The sequence below is a fragment of the Polyodon spathula genome, chromosome 10, assembly GCF_017654505.1.
Source record: "Polyodon spathula isolate WHYD16114869_AA chromosome 10, ASM1765450v1, whole genome shotgun sequence".
NCBI lineage: Eukaryota > Metazoa > Chordata > Actinopteri > Acipenseriformes > Polyodontidae > Polyodon > Polyodon spathula.
In genome coordinates this window covers 671,160-693,223 of record NC_054543.1, presented here as the reverse complement: position 1 = coordinate 693,223, position 22,064 = coordinate 671,160, and the positions used below count along the sequence as shown (strand labels likewise).

At 36.2% G+C, this 22,064-nt stretch overlaps 2 protein-coding genes and 1 long non-coding RNA gene across 3 annotated transcripts; 1 reads left to right on the top strand and 2 right to left on the bottom strand.

The window, feature by feature from the left end:
* Nucleotides 1-1,433: 1,433 nt before the first annotated feature.
* On the top strand, nucleotides 1,434-14,132 carry ccdc172 (coiled-coil domain containing 172). Its single transcript, XM_041260626.1, has 9 exons — nucleotides 1,434-1,516; nucleotides 2,226-2,361; nucleotides 4,307-4,423; nucleotides 5,034-5,199; nucleotides 7,049-7,150; nucleotides 8,106-8,208; nucleotides 10,262-10,349; nucleotides 11,368-11,433; nucleotides 12,346-14,132. Exons 1-8 carry the CDS (start codon nucleotides 1,434-1,436, stop codon nucleotides 11,404-11,406), a joined length of 834 nt encoding a protein of 277 aa, XP_041116560.1. The 3' UTR covers nucleotides 11,407-11,433; nucleotides 12,346-14,132.
* Nucleotides 14,133-14,335: 203 nt separating this feature from the next.
* si:ch1073-126c3.2 (uncharacterized protein LOC555816 homolog) lies at nucleotides 14,336-17,639 on the bottom strand. Its single transcript, XM_041261514.1, has 6 exons — nucleotides 17,436-17,639; nucleotides 16,852-16,934; nucleotides 16,411-16,522; nucleotides 15,914-16,026; nucleotides 15,120-15,234; nucleotides 14,336-15,025 (listed from the first exon to the last, which is right to left on the bottom strand). The coding sequence occupies exons 1-6, from the start codon at nucleotides 17,503-17,505 to the stop codon at nucleotides 14,844-14,846; spliced, it is 675 nt and encodes a 224-aa protein (XP_041117448.1). The 5' UTR covers nucleotides 17,506-17,639; the 3' UTR covers nucleotides 14,336-14,843.
* A 1,673-nt stretch (nucleotides 17,640-19,312) lies between these two features.
* Nucleotides 19,313-20,519, bottom strand: LOC121322325. The gene is made up of 3 exons (XR_005951022.1): nucleotides 20,408-20,519; nucleotides 19,931-20,064; nucleotides 19,313-19,718 (listed from the first exon to the last, which is right to left on the bottom strand). It is a non-coding gene; the product is annotated as an uncharacterized LOC121322325 (long non-coding RNA).
* Nucleotides 20,520-22,064: the final 1,545 nt, after the last annotated feature.

Below are 22,064 nucleotides of genomic sequence, written 5' to 3'. Positions count from 1 at the left end.
ACTAAAACGCGGTGAGCATTTTACTGCTCAATGGGGACCTTAAATCATGCAGTTTGTTAATTTAGCAAAAAGCGTTTACCGATCATCTGCGGTGTGCGCTGGTAAAATAGCTGTATTTTCATTACATGCTGCAAAAACACACATACACCCACTGGCTACTGTCTATTTTATTTTTGTAATTTGGATTAGTTAAACAAACGCCCTTTTCTCAGCGATATCCTGTTATATATTCAGGAAACACAGGATTCCCTGCATCTATTGATTCTAATTTGGGAGGGCTTTGAACGAGTTCGCTATACACTCCACCCGTCCTAAGTAATTCGCGTTTTTGTAAAACGTGACCACGCAATTATTATTTGGATATTGTGCATATAGTTGCTTGTAAAACCCTTTGTAAGCACATTGTCTGTTTGGAAAGAACCCCTTAAACACTAAATTCATACTTCTATGATTCATGTAATATTCCCCTCGTTCCTTAGCACGTCGACAGCTGTCTATCATCGCCGTAACAATAACAGCCGTTCGGGTTTCCTCGATGCGCTTCGGGCGAGGCGCGGAGTGTTTTGGGGTCTTGTTATACTGTCGTGTCTCAATCTAGTTTTCCTGAGAAACAACATGAGCCTGAATTCTCTTTTCCAGCACATTCTCCTCACTGAGCAACAAGCCGCTGGAAACAGCCGCCTGCTACAGGAAGGTAATGGTATTGTCTGCCGCGCACAGGCTGCCAGGGTTTACGGCCTAGCAAGTAGTGCTTTCTTCATACGTCGACACGGTTTTTCAATAGGATAATAATATCATATTTATAAAATAAATAAGGCGTTAAAAACCCGAAGTATACCATATCGTTCTGTCGTTTACTTTTTTATTTTATTAAACTAAACGTGGTGTTCTCGTTTTAACTGTAAGACTGGCCATTACTGAAATAACGAGATGAAAATAATGTTTACCAGCCAGGATAAAATAAATCGCTGTGGTAACCCTGTTTTGTGTTGTGCGTTGTCGCATCAATGAAACTCCATTCTTGCGCGATAAATTGGTATTGTAAAACTAAAGATGGACTGAAACAGGACCGGACCGAGATTGTCTCTCTCGTAGATATAGATAGATAGAGATACAGATGTAGCGGTACCGGCGCTATGCTTTCGTGCGAGAGGTCCCGGCTTCGCGCCCGCCCTCCGCCATTGTGTGGCTTGCCTGGCCCTGTGTAATGCCCCTGCCTGCGGGAAATATATATATGTTTTGCAGTGTGAGACTTTGTATTGTGCTACTTTGTAACAATAACTGTAAGTCGATAAGGGTGTCTGCTATGAAATAAGTACTGTTAATAATAATAATAATAATAATAATAATAATAATGCAACACTGTAGGTTAACCCTGACCGATCAGTAGCCGCTATCAGCCCCACTCCCCCAAGTCCTGCCAGGTGCAGGGAATGATCCCGGGAGCCTTCACTCCCATGGTGTTGCCAGGTGCAGGGAATGATCCCGGGAGCCTTCACTCCCTTAGTGCTGCCAGGTGCAGGGAATGACCCTGGGAGCCTTCACTCCCTTGGTGCTGCCAGGTGCAGGGAATGATCCAGAGAGCCTTTTTCTCTGCTTGGTAGGGGTCAGCGCTCGTTGCAGCAGGGTAAGCGCTCCTGCGCACACATGATTGCAGAACGTGCAACTTAGTTCAAGCACAGACGCACACACAAAGTCCCAGTGCCAGCCTTTTGTTGCAATATTAACTGCTGCTTCTAAATGCTTATGTTTCATCTGTGTATGTAGCCTGGTCATGAAAAGTTAACTTATTAACTGAAAAGGTCAAAGTACTGTACCTGTTTTGAATAACTTTTTGGCTGCTGACAGTGCTTCAGTCTAGCTGTGTTGTGTAAGTATTGCTCTGTTCTGGCATTTTACTGTGTTTCACTCTATGGGTACTATCGTGGGTGAATTGAAAATGTGTGAAATCATCAGCTTTTTATTATATCTTGTGCTTCTAACCACTGTAAATTTAAATTACTGGTATGCCTTGGCGTGGTTCAGCAGGCATAGCGAGAGCTCCCTGATTTATACCCAGTCTGGACAAAATGGAACCCCCACAGCCCACACACAGCCACTGCTTCAGCCTAGTGAAATTGCAACGTATAGCATGTTTATCATTGGTCTAGCATGTTAAAAGCAACAGATTGAGCATTGATGTACAGAGTTGAGTAATCTATAGTAGCGGACATTTTTTTTGTGAGTGGATTATTTAAAAACTATATAATTAGCACGCATTTTCAATTTATTTCAGTAAAAGCAGAAATCAGCAGATGTCAAGATAAAGTGAAGGCTTCTTCAGAAGAGTTCAGTTGTGCAAAAAGTAAACTAGAAGAAAAGGTAAGACTTCGTTCAGGGATTGTTTCAGTAATGTAGGGCTAATCTTCACTGCCACACTTAAAGGAATGCCCACGGAACCCTGTTGCAGTGAATTGGGGTGCTGCATTTTGTTACAGTCTTTGGAAATTGTAATTAATACCAACCCTATATCCCAGTACTGACAGAATAGGATTTATATCGCATGTCATTGCTTTAACCAATCAATGATGGATACTCGCTGTGTTAAGTGGGTGATTTGTTACATGGTTAAAGCTCTTTATCTTGAAGGAAGTCTTCATTTGAGAAGTGGATCAATCTCTATCTTGACTGTAAAATCAATTGTACATTTCCGTTTTGTTAGTTTAGGATTAGGGAACCTTTTAAAATCTGGTTAAAGTGGTTTAGGTAATTCACCTTGTTCTAACACTGTTTCATACGGTACATTATCATTGTGATGATTCTGGGTTTTGTACCAGAATGATGATGTTTTCATTTATATGAAGAATAAAGGCAATCTGGCACTGGTGTAGGAAACAACAACAAAATGTGTTATTGTTATTTTGGAATTACAATTGTTATTTTGTAATACCTCAAACCTTTAGAAGTAATACATGAATGCTTCCAAAATATAAGAGTACACTAATAGCACTTTGCACTTACTGCAAAATGTATTAATAAGAGCTATTACTGTGTTGGTATAATTCGTTGTATAAAACATTATTCATCTTATGGTAAGATGTGAACGTATACAGTGAATAAATGAAGACTTTCTATTTGAAAAAAAACACTAACCACTGAGCTATGCTACTCTCAAGTGATACATTTTCCTCTTCGCAGTGAAGTCCAAACCACGTACTGTAGCTAATCTCGCACGCCAACTGTTTTCCAATGTCATTTCCAACAGTGGGTCCTCCCTCCTAAATATCCCAACACTGATCACAAGTGATGAAAGCAGAACAGCCAGAGGAGCAGCATCGTGATAATAGTAGATCACATTTCCATTTTATTATTTGTATTTAAAAAGAATAAAGTTCAAAACAAAGCAACGTTTCGGCCAGTTGATGCCTGTCACCTCTGTCCTCCATTGTGGGTGATCCAGTTGAATTTGACTATTAAAAATGAGAAATGAATCAAATTCTATTGACTTTGCCATAAATACAGAAAACAAGATTGGCATGAAGATCAGATGAAATTAAAGCAAGAAATCCACACCAACTGAAATGGTGTTTTATTTTCATACTTAACACGGGTCCTGAATGTAATATTTATGACCACTGTTTCGTAGAGATTGCTTAAGAAAGCGTCTAGCAAATATTAATTTACTTGTGTTCTGTGAAGCCAGGTAGCATGTAATTAAAACTTGAATTATAACATTTGCCTTTCACAGCTGAATGTATTATTTTTTTTAAAGAGGATATTAAAAATAAAATGGTGAAATATTCATTGCAATTTAAATGCCAATATTGTTTATTAATGTGACTTTATAAAAACCTTTTTTGGCTGTTGTCACACAACATTTGTTTAATCCTATGCATTTTTAAAATGCCCAACCATTAATTGTTTTCAGTTCTAACTTAGGGTAAGTAATGGTAATATGTACAGTATTTCACGCTAGTATATTTTCTGATCATCACCCATAGGTTAGTTAAATGTTACTGTGGAAGGTATTAAGTTGAAAGAAACTCAACTCATCTCAAAATAAGAAAACAGCCATCTATCGGGCGTATTGTGATTCACACGAAAAGAGGGACCCAAATACAAGTTGAAATTGCTTCATCCAGAATTACGATGGTCATTGATGTAATGGGGGAAGACACAAATTGAAAACTATCATTCTGTTTCATTGTTTGCTTTAGACTTGAGAAGTCAATTAAAGAGCTTCTGTACTCAAGTGTGTTGGAGGTTTACCAACAAAATACTGTAACAACCTGTTTCTGTGACCCTGTTTCATTGTTCTTGCTCAAAGCTCCAGGATCTGTCTGAGATGCTTTTGCAGTTGGAGCTGTTAAAGAAACGTCAAGATGGAATTGAAAAACAGAAATCGGATGTTTTAAGACAACAAAGTAATCTTCTTTTAACTCTAGTATGTTGTCTTTTTTAAATATTTAAATGCATTTTTTTTCTGTTTAAATTTGACATATTTATTCTCTCTTGATACAGCTTGTGCTGTAATTATTTACCACACTCCTGGGTATTTGGCATGTTGCATAAAATCATCAGCATAGTTAACCTTTGGGGCAGTAGCTGAGAAAGTCTGGCAAAGTGACATTTCTGTAATGGGGACTAGTTAAAAATGACCACCAAAGGTGTGCTCTGGTAGATTTTTTCCCCCCTGAAATGCTTTATTAAACTTGTCAAACACCCACAATTGCAGAAACAGTAGTGAATGATGATTACTGTCAAATGGAAAAATACACACAATAATTGTAATGCTAAATAAGAGGGCACAAAGTCATTGTTTATTATGGGAAAGTGGACTATCTAGGCGAAAAGGAAGAAAAGTGAGTGGATCAAGTACTGTAGACCCAGTCGATGAGCAGCATCAGTGTATTAAAGAGATAATGTGGTAATTACATTTTCAATATCATTCAGGCCATGGTTTGTCAAATGAAAAGATTTCTTTCTTTCGTGGATAATAAAATAATCGCGTTTCTGCAGGATAGCTTAAGAATTCTGCTCTTGTCGTCTTCAAGGAAGAAATAAAAAAGAAAACCACAGAGGAACAGGATAAATTCATCCGAGAGATTACTGATTTCAACCATGAGTACAACCTAATGAGCAACAGAGAGGTCCTAGTTGAAAGCAGAGCAAAATCTGAAATCTGGACCCTAGAAAAAGAGATTGACGCTTTGAACAGGGGTATGTACAATTTGAAATGCCCAGCTACCTTCAGAAAAAGCTTTTTGTGTTACAGTGGTTTGGTATAAAAGTCTGCAGTGGCCTGTTTTGTTCCCCTATGATTATGAAGCTCTGTACAGATTTTCATATCAATCTGACAAGGCGGTAAGAAGTATAAGTCTCGCAAGCTTTCATTGAAACAAACATCCAAACAAGAAAGTGTATTAAAAAATCCTGTGCACTACTTATGCAGCTTACTGTCAGAATTGTAAGCACTCAGGATTAAGATAACTGGTATGCTTGAGGCTGTCGTGGTTGTGTGTTACCAAAAACTGCAGAGCAAGGTGAACACAATTCAGTTGTAAAAATATCAAAGTATACAGGAAGTTTATGTACTTGCAAGGCATGTTCAACACTACACATGTTTTTCCTTTGGTTTTCTTATAAATGTAGGGTGTACTTGGTGTTTATGATGCACAACCAGTGTGTGGGAGTAATAAACCACATATATGTACATTTTGTTAAGCAAACTTTTCTTTTTGTTTTTTTAGTTTGCTCTGTAAGTGAAATCTGTGTTAACAGCAAAATGTCTTTGAAGATTTTACATTTGCAAAGCTAGTGTGGTCTTCCTATTTCATGCACTGTCTCACAAATGTATACCGTTTTGACAGTATTAAAGCAATAAACATGTAAGTCTTCATTCGTGCTTCATTATTTAGGGGAATAGAATGGGGTGTGGAAAATGCAGCAATCTGCAGCACACGGAGGACTAAAGTTTCAACTTGCATAAAGCATTATTTCATTTCCGTTGCAATGTCTCTGTACAGTTGTTATTACTGCATATGCTTTGCTCAAAGTAGCAAGTTCATTTTTGTATTAAAAAACCATGTGATACTGTTCACCTAAGGACACATGAATTCGTGTTTCTAAAGCCGTAGACAATGTGTGCATTTAGACATTGTAACATAATCTGCTCTAATAGAGGTCACATTTAAAGGTCTTATTAAAGAAATGCATTTATTATGCACAGATTATGTTAAACATATAAAATAACATGTATTATTTTAAAAGGTCTGCCAGTTGGGGAGGTGGGCAGCAGTGTCAAATAATCCAAGGTTGCAAGGTGTAAGTTAGGGTTAGGGTAAGATTACAGTAGTATTTTGGTAAAATTGTTAAAGGTTGATATTGAAATGTTATTTCCATGATCAGATATTGAATTTTAGCATGCCTTGGATACACATGTAAAATGTAAAACCAGCTGAAGATATTATTTCAAAGCCAGTTTATTTTAATTATGTAATTAAAAGAGCAAATAACCTACTTGATGTAGGAAATCACCTCAGGGGTAGTTCAAAGGACAGCAAAATATTAATGTACAACCACAGACAAATGTAGACAGTTTTAATTAAGTCATGAAATACAACAATCTGATTGGGTATTTGAATGTGTGTTGGTTGTGCATTTTGTAACAAGGTGTTTAGAGCTGTAAGTTGAAATGGATTGTGTACAGCATGACAGTTATTTATACTTCTCTAATTACCTTAAGTTCATCCTTAAGCGATTGAGGACCATCCATATGGTCGGGCACTGGTTGGTACGGTGATAAATCTTATAATTGAAGTGTAAGGTATGTTATTCAGTGTTTCAGGAATTAAAAAGAAATGATTTGTAAGACAGGCAAGTGATCAAAATAAACCATATTTAAGGGTATGGGAAGTGTGATTGCCATTTATGGGATACTATTAAAAGGCCATTCATTAAAAACCCCTCGGCTACAGTGTTAGAACTTTGCACAGAAAATACTTTGGTACTTATTTAAATATTGTAATACAGTATAAACCCAGTTGCTTTTTTTTTTTTTTTTTTCCAGAAATGGTTTCAATGGAACAGAAAAATATTCGATTGAATGCCATTCAGACAGAAAAGATAACTCTTAAAAAACTGCTGGTGGAGCTGGAAGACCAAATAAAAGGTGGCGGGCAATACTGTTTTGTATCATTAACAAATGTAGTTGTTATATACAGGGTTACAGTTAAAATGCAACACCTACTACTGCTAATATCACATAATAAACGACTGAGTAGGTGGGAGTTATATTTGTAGGGTTATAGGAACATTCCAGGCTAAATGTTTTGTTGATCATGACATCAACCTCTGACCTACTATGGCTGCCATATTGAGGTCATGTGACTTTTGAAGCGTCAGCTGCACAGAATGGGTTACCATATGACTCCAAGTACACTAGGACAGTTCAGGCTTTTCAAATCGCAATGCATTGTGATAAGTGTAGTCCTGCTGTGACAGGGAAAACATACCAGAATGCATGTGAGATAAACACTAAACCAGAAACCAGAAACATCCATTCTGTATTTAGAAGCATTTGACTTTTGCATTTGCAGTGGGATACTTGCAAAGTTAGAATCTCAGGTATTCAAAATGAAAAAAAAAACTGTTAACTACACTTTTGTATTTAAATAAACAACATATAATAATGGCCTTATTTCATGGCTGGCTACAGCCCTGCTATATTAATAATGCAGACCACTTGCTTTCAGACAGTGTTTTTACAGGCAGTATTCTGTGATTCTCTCAAAGTTCCTTGATAGGTGAGGTAACCTTTTCACTGCCGCAGTGGTTTTAACTGCTGGATAAATTAATGGTCTTTTTCACATTTCAGTTGTACCCCTTGTTTACAAACCATTCAATCTTTTTTGGTCACAAAAACTCCCATTTGTATTGTTCGAGTTGCATGCTTGCTGAAAATGCAGGTTTATAGGTAACTGTTAATACATATTATAGCGGTTCAAAACATTGCTGTAAGTAATTTGGGTAACACTACATAAAATGCATAAACTACTGCCTTATGTATTTATTTATTTATTTTTGGCTTCCTTGTCTATAATCTAACATATCGTCATTCCTCTTAGATCTTGAAAAGGAAATGAGCGAGGCTGTAGCTATCACTGAATGCCTGCAAGCTGAAAAGATTGAAATCGGCCAGAAGCCACAGACCGATTCGGAATTTCTAAGGCAAGCCGTTTAGGATTAGGGCAACGTTTCCATTGGCTGTTCAAGGATAGATTCCACACTTTAAGATTTTAACAAATCTGGTTTAATAATTTATTTTCATTTAAAAACCTGTCAGATGAGAGGAATTGAAATATGTGTTTAAAAAATAATCAATATATATAGCCTATCTAAAGAGAGAAATAGACCTCTTGCAATGTCTTTTTTACCAATCTACTAATTACAAATATACAATGTTTGTTTTAACTTTTGGCATGCCTCTTTTTTTTTTACTATATTGGAAATGAAGCAGCCACTAGATATAATGAAAAGAAGCTGTTGTAGTTCAATGTAAACTTTGCTAAATGTATGTAGTAATGTTTAAAAAAGCTAAATACTACCTGCTAGACCAATCTACGGTTTTTAACTGCAGGGAAACATTGCAGCACGCTAATTGAATAGGAGGAATTTGATAATACTAAAATATACAAACCAGAATAACCAGAATATAGCCTTCAACATCAAGGTTTTGTGACCAGGACCTTACTTTGTGAAACACAATTATTACAAATTATAGAAGCTTCCAAAGGCAGGTGATTGTTTTTTTGAGATTTTCTGTGCACATCCTTCATTGTTTTATATGGAAAGTTTTGCCCAACTTTTGTCTAAGTGGAAGAATACAACATTACCCGTGTTTAGAAACTAGAAATAAACAACACAGGGTGTTTTTTGGATGTCTTCTACCTGCCTAGGAGATGTTTGCTTCATGAAATCTTGGCGGATTCATAGGTTTGGCACGCCTAAGGACTGTTCTTGCTAGTGCTGTAGTCTTCTTATATTTATACATGCATACATATATTTATATGCATTTTTTTAAAGACCTGTTGTATCAGATTAGAAAATTCTTGTTCTTCAGAAAGGCATTTACATTTCGTAACTTCATTTTTATATGTATGTATGTATTTATTTTTCAGACACAATACTTTATTTTAACATTGATACTTTGTAATAAAATACATTTAAAACATCATTGGAAAGATCAGAAACCAATGGTATACATTCTGCCATTCGCATTAGATATTTTAGGAATGAAAGTTCTTTAAAATGCATAATGTTATTTTTACATCACTGTGATTGTGTTTCATACTTGATAGTCTCTGTCAGACTAATAGTTGTTTTCCCATGTTAAAATCCAATTTAACATGTTTTTATGATACGCCCCAAAGCTAGTACCCTAACCATAATTAGTGATGTATTCTGTCATGGGCAGATCTTTCTATAACTGCCCATTATTTACATTAAACTTGTATGTAATGTTTTTGAAATTCAATAACACTTCTGAAAATTGCTTTGTTGAACAGTCAGCTCTAGAGTACTTAAGAGCACTGAAAGTGTAAATGAAACACAGCATGTATTTCTTGTCTATTTAATTAAGACTTTGATATGTTTCCTGCATATTAGTTAAAAGAACAATCGCCATAAAACATGTTAAGAGCCTAAAGGAAGGGGACTCAATACTGAATTTGTAGCAGGAAGTAATTGAAGCATTTCTTGTTTAAGTGATATGAAGAGGTATTTTCTTAACAGCTACGCACATCTTCTACACTGGAGAGAATTGCCTGAAGATGCTGAAGTTGGTGATATTGCGAAACATTTGCAGTTAATGTTGTGGTTTTTTTTTTATGTTTTTCTTAAGTGAGCTAATTAATCACAGTCACAGGTACAGTATAATGCATTCTACATAGAGTACTCTTCTGCTGTGATGTTGATTTAAGTTTTTTTAATTTTATCATAATACAGCATGAAAAAGAATTGCAGATCCTTTCTTCATGCAATTTAAAAACAAAATAAGCAAATATAATTGTTTCCGTATTCACTTTTGTAAACATGCACACTGTAAAATGTTTTGCTTCTTCTGATTGCAGGATATTGATGTGTGTCTTGTTTCGTCTTTGCTTTGGCTGTTTAATTTTTGTTAAATTTGGTTCTCAAGATTTCACTGGTTAATGTTTTTGGGGGTAGACATAATGGATGTAATTTAAATGTACAATTTACGATTTTCCTCTGAAATATCTAGGCTGAAAAAAGAGTTGGAGGCATTCAAAGATGGTGAACTGGAAAGTGTCCGTGAAGCTCTCCGCACAGAAATCCAGTTTCTGCAAATGGTACGGTTTATAATTGTCATTTTATATCCAGAACAATGTATAAATGAAGAGTTAAAAATCACTTTCACTGCATTTGTTTTTTATGCTGTGAATTACAAAGCGTACATTCAACTCTTGACTCGATGCTGCTGAATTTATGAAGGTTAGAAATTACTAGTATTTTGCTATTGTCATTCTTTATTTCGGCTCCTTGGTTGTCTTTTTTTTTTTTTGCTGGGCTAGTTAGTAAGCTTGATAACCGAAGATCTACGATCAATAGATAATTAACACATATAATACAATAGAATATTATTAGGCACAATAATTTCAAAACTAATTTTCATATATTTCTTTCCATTTCTTTGTAAATAATCTGTGCAATGGTTCCAGTGGTACTGGGTTGGGATGCTGCAATACTGGCGTTGAGCTTGTCTGAGAATCGTAACTGCTGGCATGGAACAGACTTTCTCATTCCATTACAATCATGTAACAAAGCGACTGTGTGACCTTCCTACTTTAAATGTATAGAAATGTAAATGATGTAAAGAATCTCTTAAACTATACGAGTTAAACACTGTTTGGAAGGTAAAACACATATGATAAGAATTATTGGAAGATGATACCCAGTTTTGGGTTGAGAAAGCCTTACCAATGCATGTTTTCATTTAGAGTCATGCTACTAATGCCCTAAATCCTGGCTGGGTAACAATCTAACACCCCCACAGCCATTCCTAACCTCCCATTTCATCACAACTAAGAGACTGATGAATACAGCATTACTCATGAGAATGTAAAATGTGCATGGATTTTAAGACAAATTCACTATAGGCTATTTTTTTCTTTTGCAACACTAACATAGAAAGACATTGCAGTAATGTATTTTTATTTATAAAAAGCAATGCATCAGTGCTCTAATTCAATCAAGTTTGATTGAAATAATCACAATAAGAAAAAGTTTAGAGAAATATATAACATTAATACTAAACCATGTGTAGCTTCTGTTATTTTTAATAATGTGTTTGTAATTTTATGATTACAGAAAGTATCACAAAAAGGCCTTCAGGTACCCAGTAGCTAGCTGAATGAGAAGGTTATCTAAAGAGAGGTAGGCAATGGTTAGTTGATTTATCCTACAGAAAACACAACCATATAGAGAATGATTGATTCTTGAAATAATGAGTGTATCTTCATGAAAATAATGAGTACATCATTGTGTCACAAAAACACCAGTCTGCCTGATCTCGATCACTGTAGATCAAGGTAGAATGGGATATTTAATGATCATAATGAGATTTAGGCATTGTGTACTGTTATGTGGAAATGCTGTGAGCATTGAGCCACACGCACAGCTGTTTCATCAGGAGTTGTGTGACTTGGCTGTTCAGAAATGAGGCATCTTACCTGTGTTGTATATGTGTTTTGTCTGTGAGAAGCGGGATTATGTTTTTCAACCCAGTGTTCAAGTTTATCCGATAAATCTCTTTATTATTTTTTTTTTATTTAGGTAAACTCAAGTTTGAGAGAATTTGTTAGCTTTATTATATTGTTTAGAGTTTGGCTTTATTATAATTCACTAAGTAGTCTTTCTCTTCATATTTTTTTAAAGACATTGAAAGGCTTCCAAGTTGAAACGTTCAAAGACTTGAGCCAACCAAACAAAGACCAAAGAATTTTGCTGCACTTTTTTTTTTTTTAATTATTACTGCACTTCAGACCCGGGATAATACTTATATTTGAGATTTAAATAAAATCAATATTTATCCCCATATTTATTGGCTTTACAAGAGCAGACTCTCGTTTCGCAAGTTTGGCATTTATTTATCTAGTGGTACAAAAAGAAACTTAAAAAAAAAAAAAAAAAAAAAAAAAAGTACAGTCTTCCACAGTGTTTTCAATGCCTTTTTTTACTTGTAGGGTTTACTATAAGTTTTGTTAACTTCATCAAGCATTTTGTTACAAGTCTGTATTCCTTTTGAAAATGTGAGCCCTCACCTCATTGTCCTGCTTTGATCCACAGGTGCAGTAAATGAAAACAAAGGAGCTCCACACCCCAGAAGCACACAGCCACTCATTATTCCATTACCCCACACATGCATTGCATTATACAAGTCCGTGGGGCCTGAGGGCCATCTGGTGGCTGGTTCCCTTGGCAAAGCTACAGTGTGTAATACAGTTATTAGTGTCAAGGGCCACCCCTTTCTCATTGCTATATAATTAACAAAAACACCTGAGGTGCACCTTCTGTTAACAGGGATATTCTGTCAAGTGCTATTGCTTTTCCAGTAAGGGCTACCCAACTGATATTTATTATGGGTAATGCTTCAATGTAAGAACAAATTATATATGTGTAGAAAGGAGCAAAACAGAACAGACATACAATACGAAATAATAACAATAATAAACATCTAAAATAGGGTACCGTTGTGAATGTTACTTCAGCTTTTTTTTTTGTATCGGCTTGTTTGTCATATTATGGCATTTTTAAATAAGTATATTTTAAGTTGAATGTGAATTAACATTGATGTGTTTTCAGGAGGTATTGTTCTTCCACACTACAGTTTGTGGAATGGATTTTCAAGCTGCTTGAGGCTTTTATCTACTGCATAAACTTCCTGACGTTTTTTAAATAAATTTAATTTTAAAAAAATACACTCTGATTTGTATTTTGCAGTTCACTAAGATTTTATTGAATGTTATTTTATGAAATGTTCTTTAATTAAACATTAACACGTATTACTGCAATAAACCGCAATATTAAAATGTATCATTTTGAACTGACTGGTGCTACAATTCAGTTCCTCATGCCTGAAATGTAATTTTGATTGATGATGATATTAGTATTCAGTGGATGCAGAGCAATGCATTGAAGCGGGTCAGGACGTACATGTTTAGCTGATTCAGGATACAAGCTGTTACTTCAGGTTTGATGTCGGATCATCCATGAAAATAAAGTTTGTCAAATAACAAAAAGGGGTTATTGTGTTGTATTATAAATTCCATGCCTTTCGTACAGATGTTTCTGGTGAAACGATTCATACAGATGTGGGTAAATGTCAATTTATGTTGCCTAAAGTTAGCTTGTCATCTAGTGGACACTGTGTGTCATGGCAGGTACATGCAGTTGTAGACACTTTATATGGGAGAGATATCCAATTATATCTGTATAGCTTTGTACAATAACTGAAAGCTGTGTACCCCGCAAGTTGTAATACATGGACATTCCTAAAGCTGCCGGGTCTATAAAATGTTAATTCTGAAACTATAATTATTTGATGACCTTTTTTTAATTCAGTTTGGCTTACGTTCCTTAAAAATAGTTTTAGCTAAAGGATGACCCTTTTTTCTTGGTATCTCATTCCTGTTGCAGCAGCAGTGGGAGGTCAGAATCGTCACCTGCAATTGCTATTCTTCAAAAAGCAAAACAATGACAACAACTAATATTACACTTTTAAAATATGAGCTGGGTAGTGTGCACGACTGTATTATAGTCCCAATGTGTCGGAAAGTCACATAACTAATTGAGAGTGAGTCCACAGAGAAGACTGAATTACATAATACATCCGTGTTCATGTTTAACAGAGTATGCTGGTCAGGGTCTGATTGACATGGAAGTGTATTCTTTGGTGATAGATGATTTACTAATGTAACTCAGTTTATATACTGTATGCAAATGTATAGTTTAAAATATGGAAATACAACATATTATAAGTGGGTTTTTTTTAATTAAAATAATTATTGCTACATAATGAACAAATTACTAAACCATACTGGTTGTGAATCATAACAATAATGTATATAGGTGTACGAAAAATCATTAGCTTATAAAAATGTAATGTTAACAGTTTGCCAATTGTTGATTTGATAAAGTAGTAAAAAAAAAAAAATACAGTGCTGTCCACATCTGATATAGAAAACATTTATTGTAAAATGCTGTCAGTTCTGTGGCTGTAAAAACTGTATGCTGTTTTCAATGTGATATTCAGAGTACAATAACCACAGAAACCTGATGAATTCAATCTTTTTTATAAGGATTATAACAATTACCCAACAAATCTGCTCCCTGTGACAATTAGAAAGATTATCCATATATTGCAGTCAATGGAGCAATGGGGGAAAAAAAAAGTTTTGATGAGTTTTACAGCCTTGAGGGCATGCTTTCATATTAATTTTCTTTATTCTATTTCAGACAGAAATGTTAGAGTGCAGTGACGCATATAGGAGCACAAATGTTTCTATGCATGCATGGTAAGATTAAATAAAAAAGTCAATTACTGCTTATGCCGTCCTTCCCAACAAAGTGAATTTTGATGGCTGCAATAAGTAGCATGTCTTACTAATGATGTCAGAGTATTTCACTTTTGCAAGACATTCACCAGAAAGCAACCAATTATAGAAAGCAATGAAAGAAGAGTGAATAATTCCTCTGCTGAAGTGTTGAGGAGGCAGCGGCTGCACACAGGGTCAGACATGTTAGTTTAGAGCAGATTAAACGAGACAGGACTGACGGTGTGGTCATTATCCACACATGAGGCACTCATTGACCTCTTTATGATCTACACTGATGCCATCCTTCTTTAACTCATTAACAAAACGTTCAATTTGCTCCTTCTCTAGATTGTAATCTTGCACTGTTTCCTCACAGTCCTGGTCCTTTGGAAAATAGGCAGAAGGAACTCCAGAGACAGGAATACGAGACTCTAGGAAAAAAAAAACTTTATAATTTATAACCAAGACAACCACTTCTCGTTCCTAAGGGAGTCCTGAGAAGACACAATAAAGAAAATTACTCACCAATACAAACTGCCAGTCTGCTTCCACCAATGAACTGAGTGGACCATTTGTTACTGGTGTGATCACCACACTGTTCATACAACTGCGATCTTCTTAGGAAACTAAAATCATACCCCTAAAACAATAAGACCAAGAAATCTAATTACAAGTGGCTGAAATGTCAGGTTCTGTCACATAATCAAGTCCTGGTCATCTCAGAACATCGTATCAGTCCCCGGGTTTCCCAGGGATGATCAGGAGCTCATGTTTGAAGGTAAGAACCCTATTATCATTATTACAATATATTCCCTGTTCACAGCACTGGCTGCCAAATCTAGAGCCATTTGCAGCCCATACCAATCTCAGCACCACTGGTGTATGCTTCCACTAAAATATCCTACCCTCCTCCTACTGGGTGTGTCCTAGCCTGACCTAGCCCCCATGCTTAACCCCTTCAGCACCCATGAGACACATGTATTCCCTTTATCATGCACAACAATACCCTTCCCACTACTGGGGTCACCCCAAGTGCAGGTGCATACACCAGAGTGGTGGGGATTTAATCTTTTTAAACATAAAATGTGCAACCAGACAAGATAACTCCAGGTATGATAGATATGAAACGTGCAACCAGACAAGACAACTCAGGGTATGAGATACATGAAACGTGCAACCAGACAAGATAACTCGGTGATATACTTGCACCGAAGGCTTCATTTGTAATTTACTACCTGAATCAATTAGTACTGCAGCGTGGCTTGCACCTGCCGTTACACACACAAGATGTCTATGTTGTTATGTTCTCATGCACTTACCTGGTTGCACATGGGTTTGCAATACCGGACGTTGTTTATGGTGACACACACCAGACCTCCTGAACTGGGGGGCAGTGGGGCTGTGCAATTTTTTGGGACGAACTCCTTGCAGCCTTAAATGGGCACCGTGAATAAAGTAATATTATGAGTTGGACCATTATTATTAACAACATTTTATTTCATATATACTTTTTTTTTCATACCATCTTTCTTTTAAAATTAAATTGTATTCTTTCAAGCTATAAAATCTATTGGGTTTACTTGATTGCTGATGTCAAAAAATGGCCCGGTATTGATATATATATATGATGTCATAATATTATATATATATATATATATATATATATACATGTGTGTGTGTGTACTGTATGTATACTGTATAATGCAAGTCTGTCATTGGATCTTTGCTTTTCTTCTATAGTTTGCAATTCCTGCACACAAAATACACAGCTTGTATACATATACAGTACAGTACAGCATACATGTAAACTCCTTACCTTTTTGTTGTTCAGCTTTGAGTAGATTGGTAACTTTTTGCAGCAAACCCTTGAGAGATGCAATATTCTCTCTACTCCATGCTTTGATCTCCTCAGGAGATTCTGTAATGTTCTAAGAATGTTGAAACGCATAAACAAAGAAAGAAAAACTTTTAAATTAAGAAATTATATGAACACAAAAGTTGTAGTCAGTTTCAGGGTAACACTGCTCCTCCTGTTTAACAGACCTGTGGCACTGGAGTGTGCATCTGCCCTGAACCATCATTTAGAGGCAGTCAAGATTTCTTTCATTTTTTATCAATTTAATTTCATTGTGACAATCGTTGTAGAACTTTTTTTCTAAGCACACATACGTAACCTTATATACGTACATGCACTTCTACTTCCAGACCAAGAATAAAAACATCATTGTGAGATCATGCTTTTACACAACAGACCTACCTTCAAGTCTGCGAACAGCCTCTTATACAGCTTATCACGAGGTAAGCTGGGGGTCGTATGTGAGGCATCAGGTGAAGACAGAACTGCAATGCAATTGAAACTTCTTTATCAGCTCATTCGTTCAAATTGGAATTTCTGCCAAATAAACATTTTTCACCAAGAGTTGCTGTAATGCATGAGATTTTATTTTAATGACAAATTCCACATTTTTCAGGTCTCCATAATATTTTAATTATTTTTGATGATTAAATAGTAATAACTTTATAAAACAAAACAATTGGCCATATTTCAGTTCAACAGGGAAACATTTTAATGTTCTTTTCACTTATTATACAAAACTATTTAAATTATAACCACGATGAATTGAGTCCTATCCAGCAGACCCAGTAGGTTTCCAAAGAGATACAGCTTTTAATGCAAAATCTAGAACTTAAAAACATTAAGAACTTCCAGTTTATTGACACACGTCATTCCAATCATTGCTTATTCCAAAGAACTTGCCTACTGTATACTATATAGAGCAATACAGGAATCTACAGTCCTGGGTTATTTAGCATTGACAATAGTAAATACAATGTACTTACCGGCCCGTGTGTTAGTGTCAATGATCAATAAGCAAAAAAGTAACGCTCCACTGATAACCTTTCTTGCCATCTTTAGCCTTTTGAGTGGTAACACAGTCTAAAGATTATGAGAAGGACCAAGCTGCTACTACAACAGAAAGGGGAGGTCTATTTTATTTACTTTGTAATCAGTTGGGGTTGTTTTTCACTGCCTGCCAGTAAAACGGTTGGTTACACACTGTGCTGCCAGGAACAAAGATGGCTTGAATTCTGGAATTTCCTCTTCACAGCCCCACACAGTAACATCTCTGTTTAAACAATGTTGCAATCGTATTCTGTGTGTGCTGATAGTGGAAACTAACAGAGCAAATGCACAGTATGTTCATCTTTTTGCGCAATATTTGTAAGTACACAATTGTATCAGAAAAGGGTTAGGGTGAAAGTTATATCGTGCACAAAAGTTTATTACACTGACCACAACATATGTTATCATTAAAACATTCATTGTATTTTCATCCCCAACAATACTGTAGAAAGGTGGGCAGGCCTGCTGTACGGTGTCAGCTGCCACCCTTCCAAAAAAACACCCAGGCACTTTAAAATCATGTATTTTGCAACAGCACATAGATTTCACATTCTATATATGAGAGAGAGAGAGCGAGAGAGCTAAGTTACCGCAGGCAGGTGCATCAGAAAGGCGAGGCAATCCACACACAGGCAGAGGCCGGGCACGAACCCGGGATCTGTCGCACTCAACCATAGCGTTGATACGGCTGTACAAAAGAGCTGGCACTACTGCAAGGAGCATATATTGGGCTTATGTCTTTGTGTGTGATTACATCATCTACAAGCCCTGCTGCTGCCTTCCCCCATGCATATATATACTATATATATATATATATATATATATATATATGTGTGTGTGTGTGTGCATAACTTATATTTTCTGCAAAGCTTTTTCATTTGTTTCCATTAAAAGATCATCATTTGTAGACCACATGCTTATCTGCACCTTGAATTTACCATCAGCTTAAAACTGAATAACCTCTACAGGCAGCGCTGTCTACATGTTTAGGTAGCATTTTAAAGCATTTTATGTTTCTGTACCCCAGAAAACACCCTTACCTACGCATTGCAAGCATTGAAATACACAACGTGGAACTCTTTGTTTCCTAGAACCTTTGTAAACAAGGAACATGGAATGAAATATTTCAAGTGCAGTATTGTAAAACATACATCCAGAGACATGCACACTTCTATTGAACTTGCATGGCAATTTATTCTACAAAGAAACTCATTATTTAGTCATATATTGCAACACAACAGAGCATAACTGTAGTTACTTTAATAAAGAAACTCCAAACTGGAACATTGACATCACAGATATCAAGAGCCTATGCAGTACAGCAAGTGAGTTTAAAACAATTATGAAAACGCACTTAAGACTTAAAAGTTTAAACTTTATAGTTTGCAGGTAAACTAATCTAGGTGAAAAAGGGCCCATGTGACACAGCCTATGCTACATATACTGACATAAATGTATTGTTGAAAATATCAAAGTGGAAAGATAAGAAAGCCAAGAAATATAAAGGAAAGGTGCTTACACAGCAGAAACCATCTATCTTCTCAATATCGTCACATCTGCATGTCTGCTGTTTTGAAGTAATTCTTAAGCACCAACCCTGATACAGGTCTATTTACAAACTGGATACAAACATTTAGATAATAGAACATGTGTTTTCAGAAGCACTAGAAACGCATGTCAAGGTGCAATGCATGTGTATTGTGACAGCACCACTGACCTATTCAATTGAACAGGGAAAAGGAAACAGTCATGCATGTGGATTATTAAAAGGTATTAAGGTAACACATTCCCAGTTTACTGTATTAGCACTGGACTCTGCTGGATCATTTTTGTGTTTGTTTGTTTGTTTTGTACAAAATAAAAAGCATGCATGTTACTGGCAATCACTGCAAATCATACTTGATTCATCAACATGTGAGCTGCAGTTACACGACCTCCATGTGCTTTAAAAGTCCTGAAGAGCAGGAGCACATTTAAGACTGTAGTAATAGTCTGGAATCACACCCCTGTGAGTCTCAGTGGAACAATTAAAGAATGGTGCTGGTGTCCTACATTCACCACTTTTGAGTGACAGCTGATTTTCTCCCAGTGAGGTCTTCCAAAACTATGAGTCATATCAAAACTCCATTTTCCTGGGGACTTCCCATGGGAATTCCTTCCTTCCAAAGTGTCCATAGCACGTTGTATTTTGATTGATTGGTTTCTTCAGATCCAGGTCCCTGCAATTTGAAAAGTAAAATGCAATTAAAATAGATACAGTAGTGTGTACATTTATTGGAACACCTGAATATCCTATATCCTTTATATACCTATGTGCATGAAAACCATTTTAACGCCTCTAGGCATTCTGACTAAGAATCCTGGGTGTGGAGGCACCACATAGAGTATACACAGCGCCCACTGAATCTGTCTTTAAAATCTTTGGCTTTACCTGACAATGACACCAGGTCGGAGGTCAAAGTTCTTGTGTAGGATTTTCAGCAGCTCTTTTTCAGACTTGTCAGAGGATCCATACGTGAAGAGAGATATCGACAGCGGGGTGGCGACACCGATAGCATAGGAGACCTGCCAGAGGGCAAGTTAAACAAACCCGATATTAACAGTGACTGTGAGTCGCTTCAAATGAGATTGCAGCAGTCCTCTTACTTTACTGAAGTCACTCCATGTCTACCAGTAGTGGTAAATGCACTGTGTATAAGTAACACTTTGATGCCACTGATTATCTGAGAAAAGACACTCGAGGCTTACTCAGAGCGGTTGCAGACAGCTTAAAAAACAAATAATAAAATGGCAGAAAAAGGATGTTGAAATGTCAGCTTAGTAGTGATATGTTTCTAACACAACATTTGAATTTACAGGATGCCGTGAGGAGACGGTGTACTTGTGATGTGGGGAGGTCAGGACTTACTTGAACCAGAACTCTCCTGCACAGCTTGGCCTTCACTAGTGATTTGGCCACCCAGCGGGCTGCGTATGCGGCCGAGCGATCCACCTTGGTGTAATCCTTACCAGAGAAAGCACCACCGCCATGGGCACCCCAGCCCCCATACGTGTCCACAATGATCTTCCTCCCGGTCACGCCAGCATCGCCCTGACAAACCACAAATAATACAGGCTATTAAATATATATATTCAGAGAGTTCCCTCCATACTTTAATGAAAACCTGAAAAAAGAAATCATGTTACAAAATGAAAAACAAAACACACACACACACACACACACACATATATATATATATATATATATATATATATATATATATATATATATATATATATATATATATATATATATATATATATATATATATATATATCTTAGTTGTTTTGTTGTAGTTTTGTAAAATGATCAGGATGTTTTACCGCTTTCAAAAAAATATGAGTTCATTAAAGCCTGGAGGAAACGCTTTGAAAATATGGCTTTTGCTTATTAACTCCCTCTCTCTCTATAACAGAAAAAAGTTTTCTAAAGAAGTCAATGACATCTGCATTGCAGTCACAGTTATCCACAATCCAGTCTTACAGTGAGTGTTTTGTTGGGCTTTGTTGAAGTGCTGGTACAGAGGTTACGATCTAGTCAACGTCTGTAGTGATCAGAAGTCAGTGAACTGTGAAGAGACGCTCCACATTATAAAAACAGAAAAGCCAGGGACTGGGTAGATACGGAGTCTGAACCCTTTGCAGTGCAGTGGCAAGGCTATTGGATTCTATAGTAAGGCCCACTGACAAGGACACATAACAGGGTATTTTGGCACACCAATAATATTTTAAAAATGTCTCAATATACATTTGCAATCCAGCACTGTACTATTTTTCAGGTATATATTAAAAATGAATACATGCTAAGTGTACAGGTCAACAGTGTTGAGCCAAGCATGCACTAAACTGATCTCTTCTGAAAAGAATATGGGAAATGGCCATTGTGTATGTTTAGTTTCATTACAGTTTTGAAACAGCTCTGCAAAGCAGCACTATTTGTTTTTATGCCAGGCTCATTTAGGGTTAACAATATGTTCCCAGAGTGTAAGAAATTTACAAAAGAGATGAGAGGAGTGCAACGGGGAGTATCAGTTTGTCTGGTCACTGCATTTTTACTTGGGAAAGACAATCACTCTTAGGCTTCATTACAGACAGCACAATTAAAAACTGGTTCTGAAAAATATATTGGGCCTAATATAGGATGCCTTAATCACTGTTAGCTATTTAGATTTAGGGATACATGTATATACAATAAAAAAAAATATATAAAGGGTTTGCAGTGCCCATTGGGAAAAAAAATAAATAAAATAAAATAAATTTAAAAAGCATCTATGGTCTAAAGTCCCTCCACTATTCATCAGTAAAAAATACTGTTCTGAGCTTTTCAATTGGATTGGCATTTATCAAAGATGTTGCTAGCTATCCATATAAAACATGTCTCGTGTAAAGTGTGCAACGGGTGAATTAACACAACTCTCAATCAAGGCATACATTACACATACCACGTGACTGCTTTCCTCTTTTGAGAAACACTTCTTTTTTTTCCAGTGAGATAATCTTACAATGAAACATAACGGAAACTAATA